This window comes from Oncorhynchus tshawytscha, linkage group LG25, assembly GCF_018296145.1.
Source record: "Oncorhynchus tshawytscha isolate Ot180627B linkage group LG25, Otsh_v2.0, whole genome shotgun sequence".
NCBI classification, from domain to species: Eukaryota; Metazoa; Chordata; class Actinopteri; order Salmoniformes; family Salmonidae; genus Oncorhynchus; species Oncorhynchus tshawytscha.
Window position 1 is genome coordinate 20,784,671 of NC_056453.1, and position 24,015 is coordinate 20,808,685.

At 48.7% G+C, this 24,015-nt stretch overlaps 1 protein-coding gene across 3 annotated transcripts in view; it reads right to left on the reverse strand.

Annotated features, from left to right (window-relative positions):
- Positions 1 to 7,537: 7,537 nt before the first annotated feature.
- Positions 7,538 to 24,015, reverse strand: part of LOC112238802 (cellular nucleic acid-binding protein) — a 47,720-nt gene continuing 31,242 nt past the window's right edge. For all 3 annotated transcript variants that reach the window (XM_042306109.1, XM_042306111.1, XM_042306110.1), the window contains exons 5-6: positions 8,933 to 9,060; positions 7,538 to 8,510 (exon numbers count right to left, since the gene is read on the reverse strand). In XM_042306109.1, the coding sequence (XP_042162043.1) occupies positions 8,393 to 8,510; positions 8,933 to 9,060 (246 nt within the window). In that variant the 3' untranslated portion in view covers positions 7,538 to 8,392. The remainder of the gene's footprint in view (positions 8,511 to 8,932; positions 9,061 to 24,015) is intronic.

The window sequence follows — 24,015 nt, forward strand, 5'->3', positions numbered from 1 at the left end:
ACTGACTGCTGCTGGTCTAATGCTACTGACTGACTGACTGCTGCTGGTCTAATGCTACTGACTGACTGCTGCTGGTCTAATGCTACTGACTGACTGCTGCTGGTCTAATGCTACTGACTGACTGCTGCTGGTCTAATGCTACTGACTGACTGCTGCTGGTCTAATACTACTGACTGACTGCTGCTGGTCTAATGCTACTGACTGACTGCTGCTGGTCTAATACTACTGACTGCTGCTGGTCTAATGCTACTGACTGACTGCTGCTGGTCTAACGCTACTAACTGCTGCTGGTCTAATGCTACAGACTGACTGCTGCTGGTCTAATGCTACTGACTGACTGCTGCTGGTCTAATGCTACTGACTGACTGCTGCTGGTCTAATGCTACTAACTGCTGCTGGTCTAATGCTACTGACTGACTGCTGCTGGTCTAATGCTACTGACTGCTGCTGGTCTAATGCTATTGACTGACTGCTGCTGGTCTGATGCTACTAACTGACTGCTGCTGGTCTAATGCTATTGACTGACTGCTGCTGGTCTGATGCTACTAACTGACTGCTGCTGGTCTAATGCTACTGACTGACTGACTGCTGGTCTAATGCTACTGACTGACTGACTGCTGCTGGTCTAATGCTACTAACTGCTGGTCTAATGCTACTGACTGCTGCTGGTCTAATGCTACTAACTGCTGCTGGTCTAATGCTACTGACTGACTGCTGCTGGTCTAATGCTACTAACTGACTGCTGCTGGTCTAATGCTACTGACTGCTGCTGGTCTAATGCTACTGACTGACTGCTGCTGGTCTAATGCTACTGACTACTGCTGGTCTAATGCTACTGACTGACTGCTGCTGGTCTAATGCTACTAACTGACTGCTGCTGGTCTAATGCTACTGACTGACTGCTGCTGGTCTAATGCTACTGACTGACTGCTGCTGGTCTAATGCTACTGACTGACTGCTGCTAGTCTAATGCTACTGACTGCTGCTGGTCTAATGCTACTGACTGACTGCTGCTGGTCTAATGCTGCTGACTGACTGCTGCTGGTCTAATGCTACTGACTGACTGCTGCTGGTCTAATGCTACTGACTGACTGACTGCTGGTCTAATGCTACTGACTGCTGCTGGTCTAATGCTACTAACTGCTGCTGGTCTAATGCTACTGACTGACTGCTGCTGGTCTAATGCTACTAACTGACTGCTGCTGGTCTAATGCTACTGACTGCTGCTGGTCTAATGCTACTGACTGACTGCTGCTGGTCTAATGCTACTGACTACTGCTGGTCTAATGCTACTGACTGACTGCTGCTGGTCTAATGCTACTAACTGACTGCTGCTGGTCTAATGCTACTAACTGACTGCTGCTGGTCTAATGCTACTGACTGCTGCTGGTCTAACGCTACTGACTGACTGCTGCTGTCAACTCAATGGTCAAACCAGTGGAAATAATGAAGGCTCATGCTAGTATTCTCCAACTACCTTTGACCTCAGGAGAAAGCCTCGAGCTAGGGGAGGTCCTGTGGTCCATGTAGACCAAGGTTTCTTAAACTATGGTTTGGGACCCAAAGTCGGCCCTGAGAATGTGAGAGGTGGGCCGTGAGTTAAAATGTATAATCACATACTATTTATTCTTAATTTGGGTCATTGGAGGACAGTACATTTCTCATGTGGGTCGTTAGAGGACAGTACATCTGACGTAGAGAACCTCTGACGTAGAGGACTAGAATATTTAGAATATCATACAGCACTAATACACGACACATGGTCGGTCATCACATCACCCATTACTATCAGGTCACAAGACCCCATCAGGTTCCAACTGGATACAGCCCCCACACAAAGACAGCCTTTCTCTCTACCAGACAGAGTCACGTTTACTACAGTCTCGTGGTGAAATGTTCCCTTTCCAGAGACACAGGATTCCTGACCGATCTACTGACCTGTCCTATTCCTCACTATGGCCTTGGTACCACACTTCCTGACCAACCTACTGACCTGTCCTATTCCTCACCGTGGCCTTGGTACCACACTTCCTGACCAACCTACTGACCTGCCCTATTCCTCACCGTGGCCTTGGTACCACACTTCCTGACCGACCTACTGACCTGTCCTATTCCTCACCGTGGCCTTGGTATCACACTTCCTGACCGACCTACTGACCTGCCCTATTCCTCACCGTGGCCTTGGTACCACACTTCCTGACTGACCTGCTGACAGAGAGGATCTGTTGGAGGGCTGGAACACACACCAGAGGACTATCTTGTTTCTCATACTCCTGCTCCAGGGGGGGGGGGCGATCAGTACACATTCAATAGTGGTATCCACTGTAACTGGATATCCTCCATAGTCCAGCATCTTTGGTCCCACTCTCTGGAAGATAGAAGAGAACATGACAATGACCCTGTGTCCCAATTCTCAAGGCACAGGAGAAAGAACACAACTTCTGAAACTAGTTCATACCACATAACAGTAACATTACATCAGTGTTCAGGTTATGTAATGTGAACTTTTCAGATGTAATGCAAAGCAATGTTGTGGACTGTGATCCACACTATGAGAAACAGCGCCACTGTTCGTCTTAGCACCTTATTGCTTTGGTTTTGTTGGATGAAACGAAGTACATACTGTGCTTTTCTGTGGCGCATGCAGTGAGTACTTGACATACATACTAATAATTCAATATTAAACTGATTATGGCAGTATGCAGATTATGCAATAGTCATATAAACACCTTACTCTGCTTATCTTAAATCGTCACAAGGCTAAAATCGAAGTAAGCATACACGATTAAAACACCTGGTTTTCGGAGCCATCTTTTGAATTATCAGGACATATAAACCAAATTGGTGTTCCAGCGGTGTATTTGATCTGTACCTGTGTTAACACCAGCCGAGCAAGACTCCCTTTTTAACGCGAGTGAAGTGAGGTACATCTATATGTACAGCACCAGTCAAAAGTTTGGACACAACTACTCATTCAGGGGTTTTTCTTTATTTATACCATTTTCTACATTGTAGAATAATAGTAAAGACATAAAAATTATGAAATAATACATACGGAATCATTTAGTAACCAAAAAAGTGTTAAATCAAAATATATTTTATGAGATTTTTTAAAGAAGCCACCCTTTGTCTTGATGACAGCTTTGCACACTCTTGGCATTCTCTCAACCAGCTTCACCTGGAATGCTTTTCCAACAGTCTTGAAGTTCCCGCATACGCTGAGCACTTGTTGGCTGCTTTTCCTTAAATTTGATGTCTTCACTGTTTATTCTACAACGTAGAAAATAGTAAAAATAAAGAAAAAACCTGGAATGAGTAGGTGTGTCCAAACTTTTATTTTTTACTTTATTTTCTTAAAACTGCATTGTTGGTTAAAGGCTTGTAAGTAAGCATTTCACGGTAAGGTCTACACCTGTATTTGGCACATGTGACAAATGCACTTCAACACTGTTGCCTCTTCACTACATTCCTGAAGCAAATAACGTACTTTCCACATTTTCCCTGACACCCAAAAGTAGTAGTTACATTTTAAATTCTTAGGACAGGAAAATGGTCCCATTCACGCACCTATCAAGAGAACATCCCTGGTCATCCCTACTGCCTCTGATATGGCAGACTAACTGAATAATGTTCCCCTGGCTATCTGTAAATTATATCTAAGTGTTGGAGAGTGCCCCTGGCTATCTGTAAATGATGTCTGAGTGTAGAAGTGTGTCCCTGGCTATAAGTAAATGAGTGTTGGAGTGTGTCCCTGGCTGTCAGGCCTATCACTGTTGTGTCGTCGGCAAACTTAATGATGGTGTTGGAGTCGTGCTTGGCCACACAGTCGTGGGTGAACAGGGAGTACAGGAGGGGACTAAGCAAGCACCCCGAGGGGCCCCCGTGTTGAGGATCAGCGTAGCAGATGTGTTGTTGCCTAGCCTTACCACCTGGGAGCGGCCTGTTGGGAAGTCCAGGATCCAGTTGCAGAGGGAAGTGTTTAGTCCCAGGGTCCTTAGCTTAGTGATGAGCTTTGAGGTCACTATGGTGTTGACCTCTGAGCTGTAGTCAATGAATAGCATTCTAACATAGGTGTTCTTTTTGTCCAGGTGGGAAAGGGCAGTGTAGACTGCAATAGAGATTGCATCATCTGTGGATCTGTTGGGGCAATATGCGATTTGGAGTGGGTCTAGGGTTTCTGGTATGATGTCCAATAAGAAACGCACTATTGGACCGGTCCTTGTCTTCTACTACAACTTTTGCTCATTTTGTTCCATTCTTTGATTTCACTATTTTCCGTTCATTATCACACACTTCCCTTGCCGTACTTTCAGAGTCAAGCACAGTTGATATTTCCTTAGTGTCCAACTGCACAACTTTTTAACTTAACCGCCACAATGACAGATGAGCTGTTCTGGTGGACGCAATCAGGACATCCGCAAGGAGATTGCTCACATCGTGTTTCCCTTAACAGGTTGTGCCAGGAAAGTCAGCCGGTTATGCCTCATATTACCACAGGACAGTAGAGGGTGATGAGCTGGTCACAGCCATCTACAGCCAAGCAACATTACCCAGGGACAGTAGAGGGTGATGAGCTGGTAATAGCCATCTACGGCCAAGCAACATTACCCAGGGACAGTAGAGGGTGATGAGCTGGTAATAGCCATCTACGGCCAAGCAACATTACCCAGGGACAGTAGAGGGTGATGAGCTGGTAATAGCCATCTACGGCCAAGCAACATTACCCAGGGACAGAACAGGGTGATGAGCTGGTAATAGCCATCTACGGCCAAACAAGAACGTGACGACACACCGAAACAAGGAAGACGTGGGAGAATACAAGTGTACACAGTGAGACACTGGTCTGAGTTCAAGTATTTACTGTGCATTCAGAAAGTATTGACCCCTTCACTTTTTCCACATTTTGTTACATTACATTTAAAATGGATTAAATCGTTTTTTTCTCATCAATCTACACACAATGCCAAAGCAAAAACAGTATTTAAAAAAAAAAATTGCTAAAAATTAAATATCACATTTACATAAGTATTCAGACCCTTTACTTGGTACTTTGTTGAAGCACCTTTGAGACTTGTCCAGAAACCATTCCTGCATACTTGCATACTTAGGGTCGTTGTCCTGTTTGAAAGTGAACCTTCACCCCAGTCTGAGATCCTGAACACTCTGGAGCATGTTTTCATCAAGGATCTCCCTGTACTTTGCTCAGTTCATCTTTCCCTCGATCTTGACTAGTCTCCCAGTCCCTGCCACTGAAAAACATCCCCACAGCATGATGCTGTCACCAAAATGCTTCGCCGTAGGGATACTGCCAGGTTTCCTCCAGACGTGACGCTTGGCATTCAGGCCAAAGAGTTCAATCTTGGTTTCATCAGACCAGAGTCCTTTGCAAAAAAATCACCTAAACACCAAGCGCGCTTTCATGTGCCTTTTACGGAGGAGTGGCTTCTGTCTGGCCACTCTATCATAAAGGCCTGATTGGTGGAGTGCTGCAGAGATGGTTGTCCTTCTGGAAGGTTCTCCCATCTCCACAGAGGAACTCTGGAGCTCTGTCAGTGACCATCAGGTTCTTGGTCACCTCCCTGACCAAGGCCCTTCTCCCCCAATTGCTCAGTTTGGCCGGGCGGCCAGCTCTGTTTGGTGGTACCAAACTTCTTCCATTTGTGAATGATGGAGGCCACTGTGTTCTTGGGGACATTCAATGCCACAGACATTTTTTGGTACCCTTCCCTGGATCTGTGCCGACACAATCCTGTATCAGAGCTCTACGGACAATTCCTCCGACCTCATGGCTTGGTTTTGCTCTGGCATGCATTGTCAACTGTGGGACCATATATAGACAGGTGTGTGCTTTTCCAAATCATGTCCATTCAAATGAATTTACCACCGGTGGACTCCAATCAAGTTGTAGAAACATCTCAAGGATGATAAATGGAAACAGGATGTACATGAGCTTAATTTTGAGTGTCATAGCAAAGGGTCTGAATACTTATGTAAAGGTATTTGTTTTTAATACATTTAAAAACATTTCTAAAAACCTGCACCTAAGGGCCTCCCGAGTGCCACGGTGGTCTAAGGCACTGCACCGCAGTGCTAGCTGTGCCCCTAGAGATCCTGGTTAGAGTCCATGTCGCCGGCCATGACCGGGAGACCCATGGGGCGGCGCACAATTGGCCAAGCGTCGTCCGGGTTAGGGGAGGGTTTGGCCCAGTGTCGTCCGGGTTAGGGGAGGGTTTGGCCCAGCGTCGTCCGGGTTAGGGAAGGGTTTGGCAGCAGGAATGTTCTTGTCCCATCGCTAGTGACTCCTGTGATGCCGGGTGCAATGCACGCTGACACGGTCGCCAGGTGTTTCCTCCGACACAATGGTGCGGCTGGCTTCCAGGTTAAGCGGGCATTGTGTCAAGAAGCAGTACGGCTTGGCTGGGTTGTGTTTCGGAGGACTCACAGCTCTCGAACTTCGCCTCTCCCGAGTCCTTACGGGAGTTGCACCGATGGGACAAGACTAACTACCAATTGGATACCACGAAATTGGGGAGAAAAAGAGGTGTAAAAAATAATACAAATAAATACCCTGCACTTAAAAGGACTATGACCATGAGAAACAAGATTATCTGGTCTGATGAAACCAAGATTGAACTCTGTGGCTTGAATGCCAAGCGTCACGTCTGGAGGAAACAAGGCACTGCTCATCACCTGGCCAATACCAGCCCTACAGTGAAGCATGGTGGTTGCAGCATCATGCTGTGGGGATGTTTTTCAGCGGCAGGGACTGAGACTAGTCAAGATCGAGGGAAAGATGAACGGAACAAAATACAGAGATCCTTGACAATCTGCTCCAGAGAGCTCAGGATCTCAGACTGGGGCGAAGGTTCATCTTCCAACAGGACAAAGACCCTAAGCAAACAGCCAAGACACAGGAATGGTTTCGGGACAAGTCTTTGAATGTCCTTGGGTGGCCCAGCCAGAGCCCAGACTTGAACCCAATCAAACATCTCTGGAGAGACCTGAAAATAGCTTTACGGTGACGCTCCACATCCAACCTGACAGAGCTTGAGAGGATCTGCAAAGAATGGGAGAAACTCCCAAAATACAGGTGTGCCAAGTTTGTAGCATCATACCCATGGGACGCGAGGCTATCATCGCAGCCAAAGGTGCTTTAACAAAGTACTGAGTAAAGGGTATGAATACTTATGTAAATGCGTTTTCCATTTTTTTTATACATTTGCAAAGAATTCAAAAACATTTTTTTTTTTCCTTTGTCATTATGGGGTATTGTGTACATAGATGAGAATAACGTAACATTTGGAAAAAGTTGTGGGTTCTGAATACTTTCTGAATGCACTGTGTATTTACACTGTAACGTCACCTAGCGGTACTCTCTCCGGTGCTGCTGAAACTGATATAGCTGGCTATACACTAACGTCACCTAGAGGTACATGTTGAATACTGGATACGCTTGTAGTTTGTCGATGTGAATAAAAATAAGTAATACATTGCAATGATGGAATCTGATCAATTCAACTCAGAAAATAGTTCAGTCTAACTTCCCTTCTTGCGCTTTATTGAGATTAAAATTACATTATGTTGGAGGATTTCAGTTGCATTACCTTTCCACTTAAACTGAGTACAAGCAAATTATATATTTTTAGTTGTCCAAGTCAGTGGTTCCTAAACTGTCGGGTGTGCGATGGTCGGCGTGGAGCGCCCCACCACCCCCAAAATATTTATGGAAGGGGGGCCCCCTGTGTGTGGAAAACCACTGGTCTAAGTGTTATTTTGTAGAAAAATAACATTTAGATTTGTGAAAATATTCTTTCTCTTAAGACTTTCTTTTTCTGATCTGTTTCCATGGTTATATAACACACATCAACTTACTACTGGATAAAGACTGATTCTGACACTCAGCAGCTAACTGTACAAAAACAAATATTTTTATTTTCTTGTGAATTAGCTATGACCGTCTGTATTCATACACCATGTTGTGACGGGTTTGGTCCTGGTCTGTCTGCATGCTGCTGTCGGACGGACCGAACCCATAACGACCACTGGGTGGTGCTGCTGTCTCAGGTCTAGTCCGTTATGTTCCAAAAAACTAAAAAGTTCCGACAAACTTTCATTCTGACTCAAGGGCTGGTTTCCCCGGACCTGGTAGGGAGGACATCCACTCAGAACTCATCCCTTCTCACCAGTGGCATGGAAAATGGCTTCTTTAACAAACCATTGTACATTAACCTCTACCAAAGTAAACATTTTGGATTAAATACAGAAAGTGTATTATTCCGCACTTTACAGCAGACTGGTCTGGGAGCAACCTCCGTAGCCAGAAGGCAGGTTTCAGACAAAATAATACAATCATCCATGTGAAAAAGGAGGGGCGTAGGAAGGCAGCAGAGTGCTAGGCCGTGGCCTCGATGGTGCATTCTTTAGCCAGGTGACCAGACTTTCCGCAGTTGTAGCAGTTGACTTCGCTGGCCTTGCTGCACTGGACGGCAACATGGCCGATCTCACCACACCTGATGGGAGACAGAGGAGAGAGACGAGGTTTAGCTAAGACAAGGGAGTGTTTTCAAGATGGAAGCACAGTAATGAGTCTGTGTGTCAGTCTTCAGAAAGCACAGTCCTGAATCTGTGCATCAGTCTGTTTACCATGTGGCTTTAAAAAGTCTAGGAGAAAGTGACAGGTCAGAGATAGCACATCCAGGACTCACCAGTAACACTTCACTACCTTGTTTAAAAATACATATATTTTGTAAATGTTCTTAAAAATGTTTTTTACTTGCATATTTTCCTTTATAGGGGATAGAGACTGTGAAAAAGAGGATAGATTGGAGAGAATTTTGTACCAGAAGGGGAGTGAGCCGGTCCCGAACCCACACAGTACCTGTGTGTTAACTCACCTAACAGCCCTTCTGGATGTGTATATGTGATAACTCACCTGTAACATTTGACCTTCTCACAGCCCTTCTGGATGTGTCCAAAACCTCCACAGGAGTAGCACTTCTGCTCGTTGGCATGGTCACAGTCTCGGGCCACGTGGCCAGCCTTGCCACAGTTATAACAGACCTGCATTATAACAAAAGTCTCCAGTCACGTGGCCAACCCAGCCATAGTTATATTAAGGTTATAACACACCGGCCTTGCCCTAGTTCTAACACTACAACACAATGGCCTCGCCCTAGTTCTAACACTACAACACACCGGCCTCGCCCTAGTTCTAACACTACAACACAATGGCCTCGCCCTAGTTCTAACACTACAACACACCGGCCTCGCCCTAGTTCTAACACTACAACACACCGGCCTCGCCCTAGTTCTAACACTACAACACACCGGCCTCGCCCTAGTTCTAACACACCGGCCTCGCCCTAGTTCTAACACTACAACACACCGGCCTCGCCCTAGTTCTAACACTACAACACACTGGCCTCGCCCTAGTTCTAACACGACAACACACTGGCCTCGCCTAGTTCTAACAATACAACACACTGGCCTCGCTCTAGTTCTAAAACTACAAACACACCGGCCTCGCCCTAGAACTAACACTACAAACACACCGGCCTCGCCCTAATTCTAACACTACAACACACCGGCCTAGCCCTAGTTCTAATACTATACTACAACACATCGGTCTCGTCCTAGTTCTAACACTACAACACACCGACCTCACCCTACTTCTAATACTACAACACAAGACACCGGCCTAGCCCTAGAACTAACACTACAACACACTGGCCTCGCCCTAGATCTAACACTACAACACAATGGCCTCGTCCTAGTTCTAACACTACAACACACCGGCCTCACCCTACTTCTAATACTACAACACAAGACACCGGCCTAGCCCTAGAACTAACACTACAACACACTGGCCTCGCCCTAGATCTAACACTACAAAACAATGGCCTCGTCCTAGTTCTAACACTACAACACACCGGCCTCGCCCTAGTTCTAACACTACAACACACCGGCCTCGCCCTAGTTCTAATACTACACTAAAACACACCGGCCTCGCCCTAGAACTAACACTACAACACACCGGCCTCACCCTAGTTCTAACACTACAACACAATGGCCTTGCCCTACTTCTAACACTACAACACAATGGCCTTGCCCTAGTTCTAACACTACAACACAATGGCCTTGCCCTAGTTCTAACACTACAACACAATGGCCTCACCCTAGTTCTAACACTACAACACATCGGTCTCGCCCTAGTTCTAACACTACAACACACTGGCCTCGCCCTAGTTCTAACACTACAACACACCGGCCTAGTTCTAATACTACACGACAACACATCGGTCTCACCCTAGTTCTAATACTACAACACACTGGCCTCGTCCTAGTTCTAACACTACAACACACTGGCCTCGCCCTAGTTCTAACACTACAACACAATGGCCTCGCCCTAGTTCTAACACTACAACACACCGGCCTCGCCCTAGTTCTAACAATACAACACACCGGCCTCGCCCTAGTTCTAACACGACAACACACCGGCCTCGCCCTAGTTCTAACACGACAACACACCGGCCTCGCCCTTGTTCTAACACGACAACACACCGGCCTCGCCCTAGTTCTAACACGACAACACACCGGCCTTGCCCTAGTTCTAACACTACAAAACACCGGCCTCGCCCTAGTTCTAACACTACAACACACCGGCCTAGTTCTAATACTACACTACAACACACAGGACTCGCCCTAGTTCTAACACTACAACACACTGGCCTCGCCCTGGTTCTAACACTACAACACACCGGCCTTGCCCTAGTTCTAACACTACAAAACACCGGCCTCGCCCTAGTTCTGACACTACAACACACCGGCCTCGCCCTAGTTCTAACACTACAACACACTGGCCTCGCCCTGGTTCTAACACTACAACACACCGGCCTTGCCCTATTTCTAATACTACGCTACAAACACACCAGCGTCGCCCTAGTTCTAATACTACAACACACCGGCCTCGCCCTAGTTCTAACACGATAACACACCAGCCTAGGCCTAGTTCTAACACTACAACACACCGGCCTCGCCCTAGTTCTAACACTACAACACACTGGCCTCGCCCTAGTTCTAACACTATAACACACTGGCCTCGCCCTAGTTCTAACACTACGCTACAAACACACCAGCGTCGCCTAGAACTAACACTACAAACACACCGGCCTCGCCCTAGTTCTAATACTACAACACACCGGCCTAGCCCTAGTTCTAATACTACAACACACCGGCCTCACCCTACTTCTAATACTACAACACAAGACACCGGCCTAGCCCTAGAACTAACACTACAACACAATGGCCTCGCCCTAGATCTAACACTACAACACAATGGCATCGTCCTAGTTCTAACACGCCCTCGCCCTAGTTCTAACACTACACTAAAACACACCGGCCTCGCCCTAGAACTAACACTACAACACACCGGCCTCACCCTAGTTCTAATACTACAACACACTGGCCTTGCCCTAGTTCTAACACTACAACACACCGGCCTTGCCCTAGTTCTAACACTACAACACACCGGCCTTGCCCTAGTTCTAACACTACAACACACCGGCCTTGCCCTAGTTCTAATACTACAACACAATGGCCTCGCCCTACTTCTAACACTACAACACAATGGCCTCGCCCTAGTTCTAATACTACAACACAATGGCCTTGCCCTAGTTCTAACACTACAACACACCGGACTAGTTCTAATACTACACGACAACACACCGGCCTCACCCTAGTTCTAATACTACACTACAACACACTGGCCTTGCCCTAGTTCTAACACTACAACACACTGGCCTTGCCCTAGTTCTAACACTACAACACACCGGCCTAGTTCTAATACTACACGACAACACATCGGTCTCGCCCTAGTTCTAACACTACAACACACTGGCCTCGCCCTAGTTCTAACACTACAACACACTGGCCTCGCCCTAGTTCTAACACTACAACACACCGGCCTCGCCCTAGTTCTAACATACAACACACCGGCCTCGCCCTAGTTCTAACACTACAACACACCGGCCTCGCCCTAGTTCTAACACTACAACACACCGGCCTCGCCCTAGTTCTAACAATACAACACACCGGCCTCGCCCTAGTTCTAACACGACAACACACTGGCCTCGCCCTGGTTATAACACTTCAACACACCGGCCTTGCCCTATTTCTAATACTACACTACAAACACACCAGCGTCGCCTAGTTCTAATACTACAACACACAGGCCTCGCCCTAGTTCTAACACTATAACACACTGGCCTCGCCCTAGTTCTAACACTACGCTACAAACACACCAGCGTCGCCCTAGTTCTAACACTACAACACACCGGCCTCGCCCTAGTTATAACACAACAACACACCGGCCTCGCCCTAGTTCTAACACTACAACACACCGGCCTCGCCCTAGTTCTAACACGACAACACACCGGCCTCGCCCTAGTTCTAACACGACAACACACCGGCCTTGCCCTAGTTCTAACACTACAAAACCCCGGCCTAGTTCTAATACTACACTACAACACACTGGACTCGCCCTAGTTCTAACACTACAACACACTGGCCTCGCCCTGGTTCTAACACTACAACACACCGGCCTCGCCCTAGTTCTAACACTACAACACACTGGACTCGCCCTAGTTCTAACACTACAACACACTGGCCTCGCCTAGTTCTAACACTACGCTACAAACACACCAGCGTCGCCTAGAACTAACACTACAACACACCGGCCTTGCTCTAGTTCTAAAACTACTAACACACCGGCCTCGCCCTAGTTCTAACACTACAACACACCGGCCTCGCCCTAGTTCTAACACTACAACACACCGGCCTCGCCTAGTTCTAACACACCGGCCTCGCCCTAGTTCTAACACTACAACACACCGGCCTCGCCCTAGTTCTAACACTACAACACACTGGCCTCGCCCTAGTTCTAACACGACAACACACTGGCCTCGCCCTAGTTCTAACAATACAACACACTGGCCTCGCTCTAGTTCTAAAACTACAAACACACCGGTCTCGCCCTAGAACTAACACTACAAACACACCGGCCTCGCCCTAATTCTAACACTACAACACACCGGCCTAGCCCTAGTTCTAATACTATACTACAACACATCGGTCTCGTCCTAGTTCTAACACTACAACACACCGGCCTCACCCTACTTCTAATACTACAACACAAGACACCGGCCTAGCCCTAGAACTAACACTACAACACACTGGCCTCGCCCTAGATCTAACACTACAACACAATGGCCTCGTCCTAGTTCTAACACTACAACACACCGGCCTCACCCTACTTCTAATACTACAACACAAGACACCGGCCTAGCCCTAGAACTAACACTACAACACACTGGCCTCGCCCTAGATCTAACACTACAAAACAATGGCCTCGTCCTAGTTCTAACACTACAACACACCGGCCTCGCCCTAGTTCTAACACTACAACACACCGGCCTCGCCCTAGTTCTAATACTACACTAAAACACACCGGCCTCGCCCTAGAACTAACACTACAACACACCGGCCTCACCCTAGTTCTAACACTACAACACAATGGCCTTGCCCTACTTCTAACACTACAACACAATGGCCTTGCCCTAGTTCTAACACTACAACACAATGGCCTTGCCCTAGTTCTAACACTACAACACAATGGCCTCACCCTAGTTCTAACACTACAACACATCGGTCTCGCCCTAGTTCTAACACTACAACACACTGGCCTCGCCCTAGTTCTAACACTACAACACACCGGCCTAGTTCTAATACTACACGACAACACATCGGTCTCACCCTAGTTCTAATACTACAACACACTGGCCTCGTCCTAGTTCTAACACTACAACACACTGGCCTCGCCCTAGTTCTAACACTACAACACAATGGCCTCGCCCTAGTTCTAACACTACAACACACCGGCCTCGCCCTAGTTCTAACAATACAACACACCGGCCTCGCCCTAGTTCTAACACGACAACACACCGGCCTCGCCCTAGTTCTAACACGACAACACACCGGCCTCGCCCTTGTTCTAACACGACAACACACCGGCCTCGCCCTAGTTCTAACACGACAACACACCGGCCTTGCCCTAGTTCTAACACTACAAAACACCGGCCTCGCCCTAGTTCTAACACTACAACACACCGGCCTAGTTCTAATACTACACTACAACACACAGGACTCGCCCTAGTTCTAACACTACAACACACTGGCCTCGCCCTGGTTCTAACACTACAACACACCGGCCTTGCCCTAGTTCTAACACTACAAAACACCGGCCTCGCCCTAGTTCTGACACTACAACACACCGGCCTCGCCCTAGTTCTAACACTACAACACACTGGCCTCGCCCTGGTTCTAACACTACAACACACCGGCCTTGCCCTATTTCTAATACTACGCTACAAACACACCAGCGTCGCCTAGTTCTAATACTACAACACACCGGCCTCGCCCTAGTTCTAACACGATAACACACCAGCCTAGGCCTAGTTCTAACACTACAACACACCGGCCTCGCCCTAGTTCTAACACTACAACACACTGGCCTCGCCCTAGTTCTAACACTATAACACACTGGCCTCGCCCTAGTTCTAACACTACGCTACAAACACACCAGCGTCGCCCTAGAACTAACACTACAAACACACCGGCCTCGCCCTAGTTCTAATACTACAACACACCGGCCTAGCCCTAGTTCTAATACTACAACACACCGGCCTCACCCTACTTCTAATACTACAACACAAGACACCGGCCTAGCCCTAGAACTAACACTACAACACAATGGCCTCGCCCTAGATCTAACACTACAACACAATGGCATCGTCCTAGTTCTAACACGCCCTCGCCCTAGTTCTAACACTACACTAAAACACACCGGCCTCGCCCTAGAACTAACACTACAACACACCGGCCTCACCCTAGTTCTAATACTACAACACACTGGCCTTGCCCTAGTTCTAACACTACAACACACCGGCCTTGCCCTAGTTCTAACACTACAACACACCGGCCTTGACCTAGTTCTAACACTACAACACACCGGCCTTGCCCTAGTTCTAATACTACAACACAATGGCCTCGCCCTACTTCTAACACTACAACACAATGGCCTCGCCCTAGTTCTAATACTACAACACAATGGCCTTGCCCTAGTTCTAACACTACAACACACCGGACTAGTTCTAATACTACACGACAACACACCGGCCTCACCCTAGTTCTAATACTACACTACAACACACTGGCCTTGCCCTAGTTCTAACACTACAACACACTGGCCTTGCCCTAGTTCTAACACTACAACACACCGGCCTAGTTCTAATACTACACGACAACACATCGGTCTCGCCCTAGTTCTAACACTACAACACACTGGCCTCGCCCTAGTTCTAACACTACAACACACTGGCCTCGCCCTAGTTCTAACACTACAACACACCGGCCTCGCCCTAGTTCTAACACTACAACACACCGGCCTCGCCCTAGTTCTAACACTACAACACACCGCCTCGCCCTAGTTCTAACACTACAACACACCGGCCTCGCCCTAGTTCTAACAATACAACACACCGGCCTCGCCCTAGTTCTAACACGACAACACACTGGCCTCGCCCTGGTTATAACACTTCAACACACCGGCCTTGCCCTATTTCTAATACTACACTACAAACACACCAGCGTCGCCCTAGTTCTAATACTACAACACACAGGCCTCGCCCTAGTTCTAACACTATAACACACTGGCCTCGCCCTAGTTCTAACACTACGCTACAAACACACCAGCGTCGCCCTAGTTCTAACACTACAACACACCGGCCTCGCCCTAGTTATAACACAACAACACACCGGCCTCGCCCTAGTTCTAACACTACAACACACCGGCCTCGCCCTAGTTCTAACACGACAACACACCGGCCTCGCCCTAGTTCTAACACGACAACACACCGGCCTTGCCCTAGTTCTAACACTACAAAACCCCGGCCTAGTTCTAATACTACACTACAACACACTGGACTCGCCCTAGTTCTAACACTACAACACACTGGCCTCGCCCTGGTTCTAACACTACAACACACCGGCCTCGCCCTAGTTCTAACACTACAACACACTGGACTCGCCCTAGTTCTAACACTACAACACACTGGCCTCGCCCTAGTTCTAACACTACGCTACAAACACACCAGCGTCGCCCTAGAACTAACACTACAACACACCGGCCTTGCTCTAGTTCTAAAACTACTAACACACCGGCCTCGCCCTAGTTCTAACACTACAACACACCGGCCTCGCCCTAGTTCTAACACTACAACACACCGGCCTCGCCCTAGTTCTAACACTACAACACACCGGCCTCGCCCTAGTTCTAACACTACAACACACCGGCCTCGCCCTAGTTCTAACACTACAACACACCGGCCTCGCCCTAGTTCTAAAACTACAAACACACCGGCCTCGCCCTAGAACTAACACTACAAACACACCGGCCTCGCCCTAATTCTAACACTACAAACACACCGGCCTCGCCCTAGTTCTAACACTACAAACACACCGGCCTCGCCCTAGTTCTAACACTACAAACACACCGGCCTCGCCTAATTCTAACACTACAAACACACCGGCCTCACCCTAATTCTAACACTACAAACACACCGGCCTCGCCCTAGTTCTAACACTACAACACACCGGCCTCGCCCTAGTTCTAACACTACAACACACCGGCGTCGCCCTAGAACTAACACTACAACACACCGGCCTCGCTCTAGTTCTAAAACTACAAACACACCGGCCTCGCCCTAGTTCTAACACTACAACACAATGGCCTCGCCCTAGTTCTAACACTACAACACACCGACCTCGCCCTAGTTCTAACACTACAACACACCGGCCTCGCCCTAGTTCTAACACTACAACACACCGGCCTCGCCCTAGTTCTAAAACTACAAACACACCGGCCTCGCCCTAGAACTAACACTACAAACACACCGGCCTCGCCCTAATTCTAACACTACAAACACACCGGCCTCGCCCTAGTTCTAACACTACAACACACCGGCCTTGCCCTAGTTCTAACACTACAACACACCGGCCTTGCCCTAGTTCTAACACTACAACACACCGGCCTTGCCCTAGTTCTAACACTACAACACACCGGCCTTGCCCTAGTTCTAATACTACAACACAATGGCCTCGCCCTACTTCTAACACTACAACACAATGGCCTCGCCCTAATTCTAACACTACAAACACACCGGCCTTGCCCTAGTTCTAACACTACAACACACCGGACTAGTTCTAATACTACACGACAACACACCGGCCTCACCCTAGTTCTAATACTACACTACAACACACTGGCCTTGCCCTAGTTCTAACACTACAACACACCGGCCTAGTTCTAATACTACACGACAACACATCGGTCTCGCCCTAGTTCTAACACTACAACACACTGGCCTCGCCCTAGTTCTAACACTACAACACACCGGCCTCGCCCTAGTTCTAACACTACAACACACCGGCCTCGCCCTAGTTCTAACACTACAACACACCGGCCTCGCCCTAGTTCTAACACTACAACACACTGGACTCGCCCTAGTTCTAACACTACAACACACCGGCCTCGCCCTAGTTCTAACAATACAACACACCGGCCTCGCCCTAGTTCTAACACGACAACACACCGGCCTCGCCCTAGTTCTAACACGACAACACACCGGCCTCGCCCTAGTTCTAACACGACAACACACCGGCCTCGCCCTAGTTCTAACACGACAACACACCGGCCTCGCCCTAGTTCTAACACGACAACACACCGGCCTTGCCCTAGTTCTAATACTACACTACAACACATTGGACTCGCCCTAGTTCTAACACTACAACACACTGGCCTCGCCCTGGTTCTAACACTACAACACACCGGCCTCGCCCTAGTTCTAACACTACAACACACCGGCCTCGCCCTAGTTCTAACACTACAACACACCGGCCTCGCCCTAGTTCTAACACTACAACACACTGGACTCGCCCTAGTTCTAACACTACAACACACTGGACTCGCCCTAGTTCTAACACTACAACACACTGGCCTCGCCCTGGTTCTAACACTTCAACACACCGGCCTTGCCCTATTTCTAATACTACGCTACAAACACAGCAGCGTCGCCCTAGTTCTAATACTACAACACACAGGCCTTGCCCTAGTTCTAACACTATAACATACCAGCCTAGGCCTAGTTCTAATACTACACTACAACACAATGGACTCGCCCTAGTTCTAACACTACAACACACTGGCCTCGCCCTGGTTCTAACACTTCAACACACCGGCCTTGCCCTATTTCTAATACTACGCTACAAACACACCAGCGTCGCCCTAGTTCTAACACTACAACACACCGGCCTCGCCCTAGTTATAACACAACAACACACCGGCCTCGCCCTAGTTCTAACACAACAACACACCGGCCTCGCCCTAGTTCTAACACTACAACACACCGGCCTCGCCCTAGTTCTAACACTACAACACACCGGCCTCGCCCTAGTTCTAACACGACAACACACCGGCCTCGCCCTAGTTCTAACACGACAACACACCGGCCTCGCCCTAGTTCTAACACGACAACACACCGGCCTTGCCCTAGTTCTAACACGACAACACACCGGCCTAGTTCTAATACTACACTACAACACACTGGACTCGCCCTAGTTCTAACACTACAACACACTGGCCTCGCCCTGGTTCTAACACTACAACACACCGGCCTCGCCCTAGTTCTAACACTACAACACACTGGACTCGCCCTAGTTCTAACACTACAACACACTGGACTCGCCCTAGTTCTAACACTACAACACACCAGCCTAGGCCTAGTTCTAACATTATAACACACCGGCCTAGGCCTAGTTCTAACACTATAACACACCAGCCTAGGCCTAGTTCTAACACTACAACACACTGGACTCGCCCTAGTTCTAACACTACAACACACCGGCCTCGCCCTAGTTCTAACACTACAACACACCGGCCTCGCCCTAGTTCTAACACTACAACACACCGGCCTCGCCCTAGTTCTAACACTACAACACACCGGCCTCGCCCTAGTTCTAACACTACAACACACTGGACTCGCCCTAGTTCTAACACTACAACACACCGGCCTCGCCCTAGTTCTAACAATACAACACACCGGCCTCGCCCTAGTTCTAACAATACAACACACCGGCCTCGCCCTAGTTCTAACACGACAACACACCGGCCTCGCCCTAGTTCTAACACGACAACACACCGGCCTCGCCCTAGTTCTAACACGACAACACACCGGCCTTGCCCTAGTTCTAATACTACACTACAACACATTGGACTCGCCCTAGTTCTAACACTACAACACACTGGCCTCGCCCTGGTTCTAACACTACAACACACCGGCCTCGCCCTAGTTCTAACACTACAACACACCGGCCTCGCCCTAGTTCTAACACTACAACACACCGGCCTCGCCCTAGTTCTAACACTACAACACACTGGACTCGCCCTAGTTCTAACACTACAACACACTGGACTCGCCCTAGTTCTAACACTACAACACACTGGACTCGCCCTAGTTCTAACACTACAACACACTGGCCTCGCCCTGGTTCTAACACTTCAACACACCGGCCTTGCCCTATTTCTAATACTACGCTACAAACACACCAGCGTCGCCCTAGTTCTAACACTACAACACACCGGCCTCGCCCTAGTTATAACACAACAACACACCGGCCTCGCCCTAGTTCTAACACTACAACACACCGGCCTCGCCCTAGTTCTAACACGACAACACACCGGCCTCGCCCTAGTTCTAACACGACAACACACCGGCCTCGCCCTAGTTCTAACACGACAACACACCGGCCTTGCCCTAGTTCTAACACGACAACACACCGGCCTAGTTCTAATACTACACTACAACACACTGGACTCGCCCTAGTTCTAACACTACAACACACTGGCCTCGCCCTGGTTCTAACACTACAACACACCGGCCTCGCCCTAGTTCTAACACTACAACACACTGGACTCGCCCTAGTTCTAACACTACAACACACTGGACTCGCCCTAGTTCTAACACTACAACACACCAGCCTAGGCCTAGTTCTAACATTATAACACACCGGCCTAGGCCTAGTTCTAACACTACAACACACCGGCCTCGCCCTAGTTCTAACACTACAACACACTGGACTCGCCCTAGTTCTAACACTACAACACACCGGCCTCGCCCTAGTTCTAACAATACAACACACCGGCCTCGCCCTAGTTCTAACACGACAACACACCGGCCTCGCCCTAGTTCTAACACGACAACACACCGGCCTCGCCCTAGTTCTAACACGACAACACACCGGCCTTGCCCTAGTTCTAATACTACACTACAACACATTGGACTCGCCCTAGTTCTAACACTACAACACACTGGCCTCGCCCTGGTTCTAACACTACAACACACCGGCCTCGCCCTAGTTCTAACACTACAACACACTGGACTCGCCCTAGTTCTAACACTACAACACACCGGCCTCGCCCTAGTTCTAACACTACAACACACCGGCCTCGCCCTAGTTCTAACACTACAACACACTGGACTCGCCCTAGTTCTGACACTACAACACACTGGACTCGCCCTAGTTCTAACACTACAACACACTGGACTCGCCCTAGTTCTAACACTACAACACACTGGCCTCGCCCTGGTTCTAACACTTCAACACAGCGGCCTTGCCCTATTTCTAATACTACGCTACAAACACAGCAGCGTCGCCCTAGTTCTAATACTACAACACACAGGCCTTGCCCTAGTTCTAACACTATAACACACCAGCCTAGGCCTAGTTCTAACACTATAACACACCAGCCTAGGCCTAGTTCTAATACTACACTACAACACACTGGACTCGCCCTAGTTCAAACACTACAACACACTGGCCTCGCCCTGGTTCTAACACTTCAACACACCGTCCTTGCCCTATTTCTAATACTACGCTACAAACACACCAGCGTCGCCCTAGTTCTAACACAACAACACACCGGCCTCGCCCTAGTTCTAACACAACAACACACCGGCCTCGCCCTAGTTCTAACACGACAACACACCGGCCTTGCCCTAGTTCTAACACGACAACACACCGGCCTAGTTCTAATACTACACTACAACACACTGGCCTCGCCCTAGTTCTAACACTACAACACACTGGCCTCGCCCTGGTTCTAACACTACAACACACCGGCCTCGCCCTAGTTCTAACACTACAACACACTGGACTCGCCCTAGTTCTAACACTACAACACACTGGACTCGCCCTAGTTCTAACACTACAACACACCAGCCTAGGCCTAGTTCTAACACTATAACACACCGGCCTAGGCCTAGTTCTAACACTATAACACACCAGCCTAGGCCTAGTTCTAACACTACAACACACTGGACTCGCCCTAGTTCTAACACTACAACACACCGGCCTCGCCCTAGTTCTAACAATACAACACACCGGCCTCGCCCTAGTTCTAACACGACAACACACCGGCATCGCCCTAGTTCTAACACTACAAAACCCCGGCCTAGTTCTAATACTACACTACAACACATTGGACTCGCCCTAGTTCTAACACTACAACACACTGGCCTCGCCCTGGTTCTAACACTACAACACACCGGCCTCGCCCTAGTTCTAACACTACAACACACCGGCCTCGCCCTAATTCTAACACTACAACACACCGGCCTCGCCCTAGTTCTAACACTACAACACACTGGACTCGCCCTAGTTCTAACACTACAACACACTGGACTCGCCCTAGTTCTAACACTACAACACACTGGACTCGCCCTAGTTCTAACACTACAACACACTGGCCTCGCCCTGGTTCTAACACTTCAACACACCGGCCTTGCCCTATTTCTAATACTACGCTACAAACACAGCAGCGTTGCCCTAGTTCTAACACGACAACACACCGGCCTCGCCCTAGTTCTAACACGACAACACACCGGCCTCGCCCTAGTTCTAACACGACAACACACCGGCCTTGCCCTAGTTCTAACACTACAAAACCCTGGCCTAGTTCTAATACTACACTACTACACACTGGACTCGCCCTAGTTCTAACACTACAACACACCGGCCTCGCCCTAGTTCTAACACTACAACACACTGGACTCGCCCTAGTTCTAACACTACAACACACTGGACTCGCCCTAGTTCTAACACTACAACACACTGGCCTCGCCCTAGTTCTAACACTACAACACACCAGCCTAGGCCTAGTTCTAACACTATAACACACCAGCCTAGGCCTAGTTCTAACACTACAACACACTGGCCTCGCCCTAGTTCTAACACTACGCTACAAACACACCAGCGTCGCCCTAGAACTAACACTACAACACACCGGCCTTGCTCTAGTTCTAAAACTACTAACACACCGGCCTCGCCCTAGTTCTAACACTACAACACTACAACACATTGGCCTCGCCCTAGTTCTAACACTACAACACACCGGCCTCGCCCTAGTTATAACACAACAACACACCGGCCTCGCCCTAGTTCTAACACAACAACACACCGGCCTCGCCCTAGTTCTAACACTACAACACACCGGCCTCGCCCTAGTTCTAACACGACAACACACCGGCCTCGCCCTAGTTCTAACACGACAACACACCGGCCTCGCCCTAGTTCTAACACGACAACACACCGGCCTTGCACTAGTTCTAACACGACAACACACCGGCCTAGTTCTAATACTACACTACAACACACTGGACTCGCCCTAGTTCTAACACTACAACACACTGGCCTCGCCCTGGTTCTAACACTACAACACACCGGCCTCGCCCTAGTTCTAACACTACAACACACTGGACTCGCCCTAGTTCTAACACTACAACACACTGGACTCGCCCTAGTTCTAACACTACAACACACCAGCCTAGGCCTAGTTCTAACACTATAACACACCGGCCTAGGCCTAGTTCTAACACTATAACACACCAGCCTAGGCCTAGTTCTAACACTACAACACACTGGACTCGCCCTAGTTCTAACAATACAACACACCGGCCTCGCCCTAGTTCTAACAATACAACACACCGGCCTCGCCCTAGTTCTAACACGACAACACACCGGCATCGCCCTAGTTCTAACACGACAACACACCGGCCTTGCCCTAGTTCTAACACTACAAAACCCCGGCCTAGTTCTAATACTACACTACAACACACTGGCCTCGCCCTGGTTCTAACACTACAACACACCGGCCTCGCCCTAGTTCTAACACTACAACACACCGGCCTCGCCCTAATTCTAACACTACAACACACCGGCCTCGCCCTAGTTCTAACACTACAACACACTGGACTCGCCCTAGTTCTAACACTACAACACACTGGACTCGCCCTAGTTCTAACACTACAACACACTGGACTCGCCCTAGTTCTAACACTACAACACACTGGCCTCGCCCTGGTTCTAACACTTCAACACACCGGCCTAGGCCTAGTTCTAACACTATAACACACCAGCCTAGGCCTAGTTCTAACACTACAACACACTGGCCTCGCCCTAGTTCTAACACTACGCTACAAACACACCAGCGTCGCCCTAGAACTAACACTACAACACACCGGCCTTGCTCTAGTTCTAACACTATAACACACCAGCCTAGGCCTAGTTCTAACACTATAACACACCAGCCTAGGCCTAGTTCTAATACTACACTACAACACACTGGACTCGCCCTAGTTCTAACACTACAACACACTGGCCTCGCCCTGGTTCTAACACTTCAACACACCGGCCTTGCCCTATTTCTAATACTACGCTACAAACACACCAGCGTCGCCCTAGTTCTAACACTACAACACACCGGCCTCGCCCTAGTTATAACACAACAACACACCGGCCTCGCCCTAGTTCTAACACAACACACCGGCCTCGCCCTAGTTCTAACAC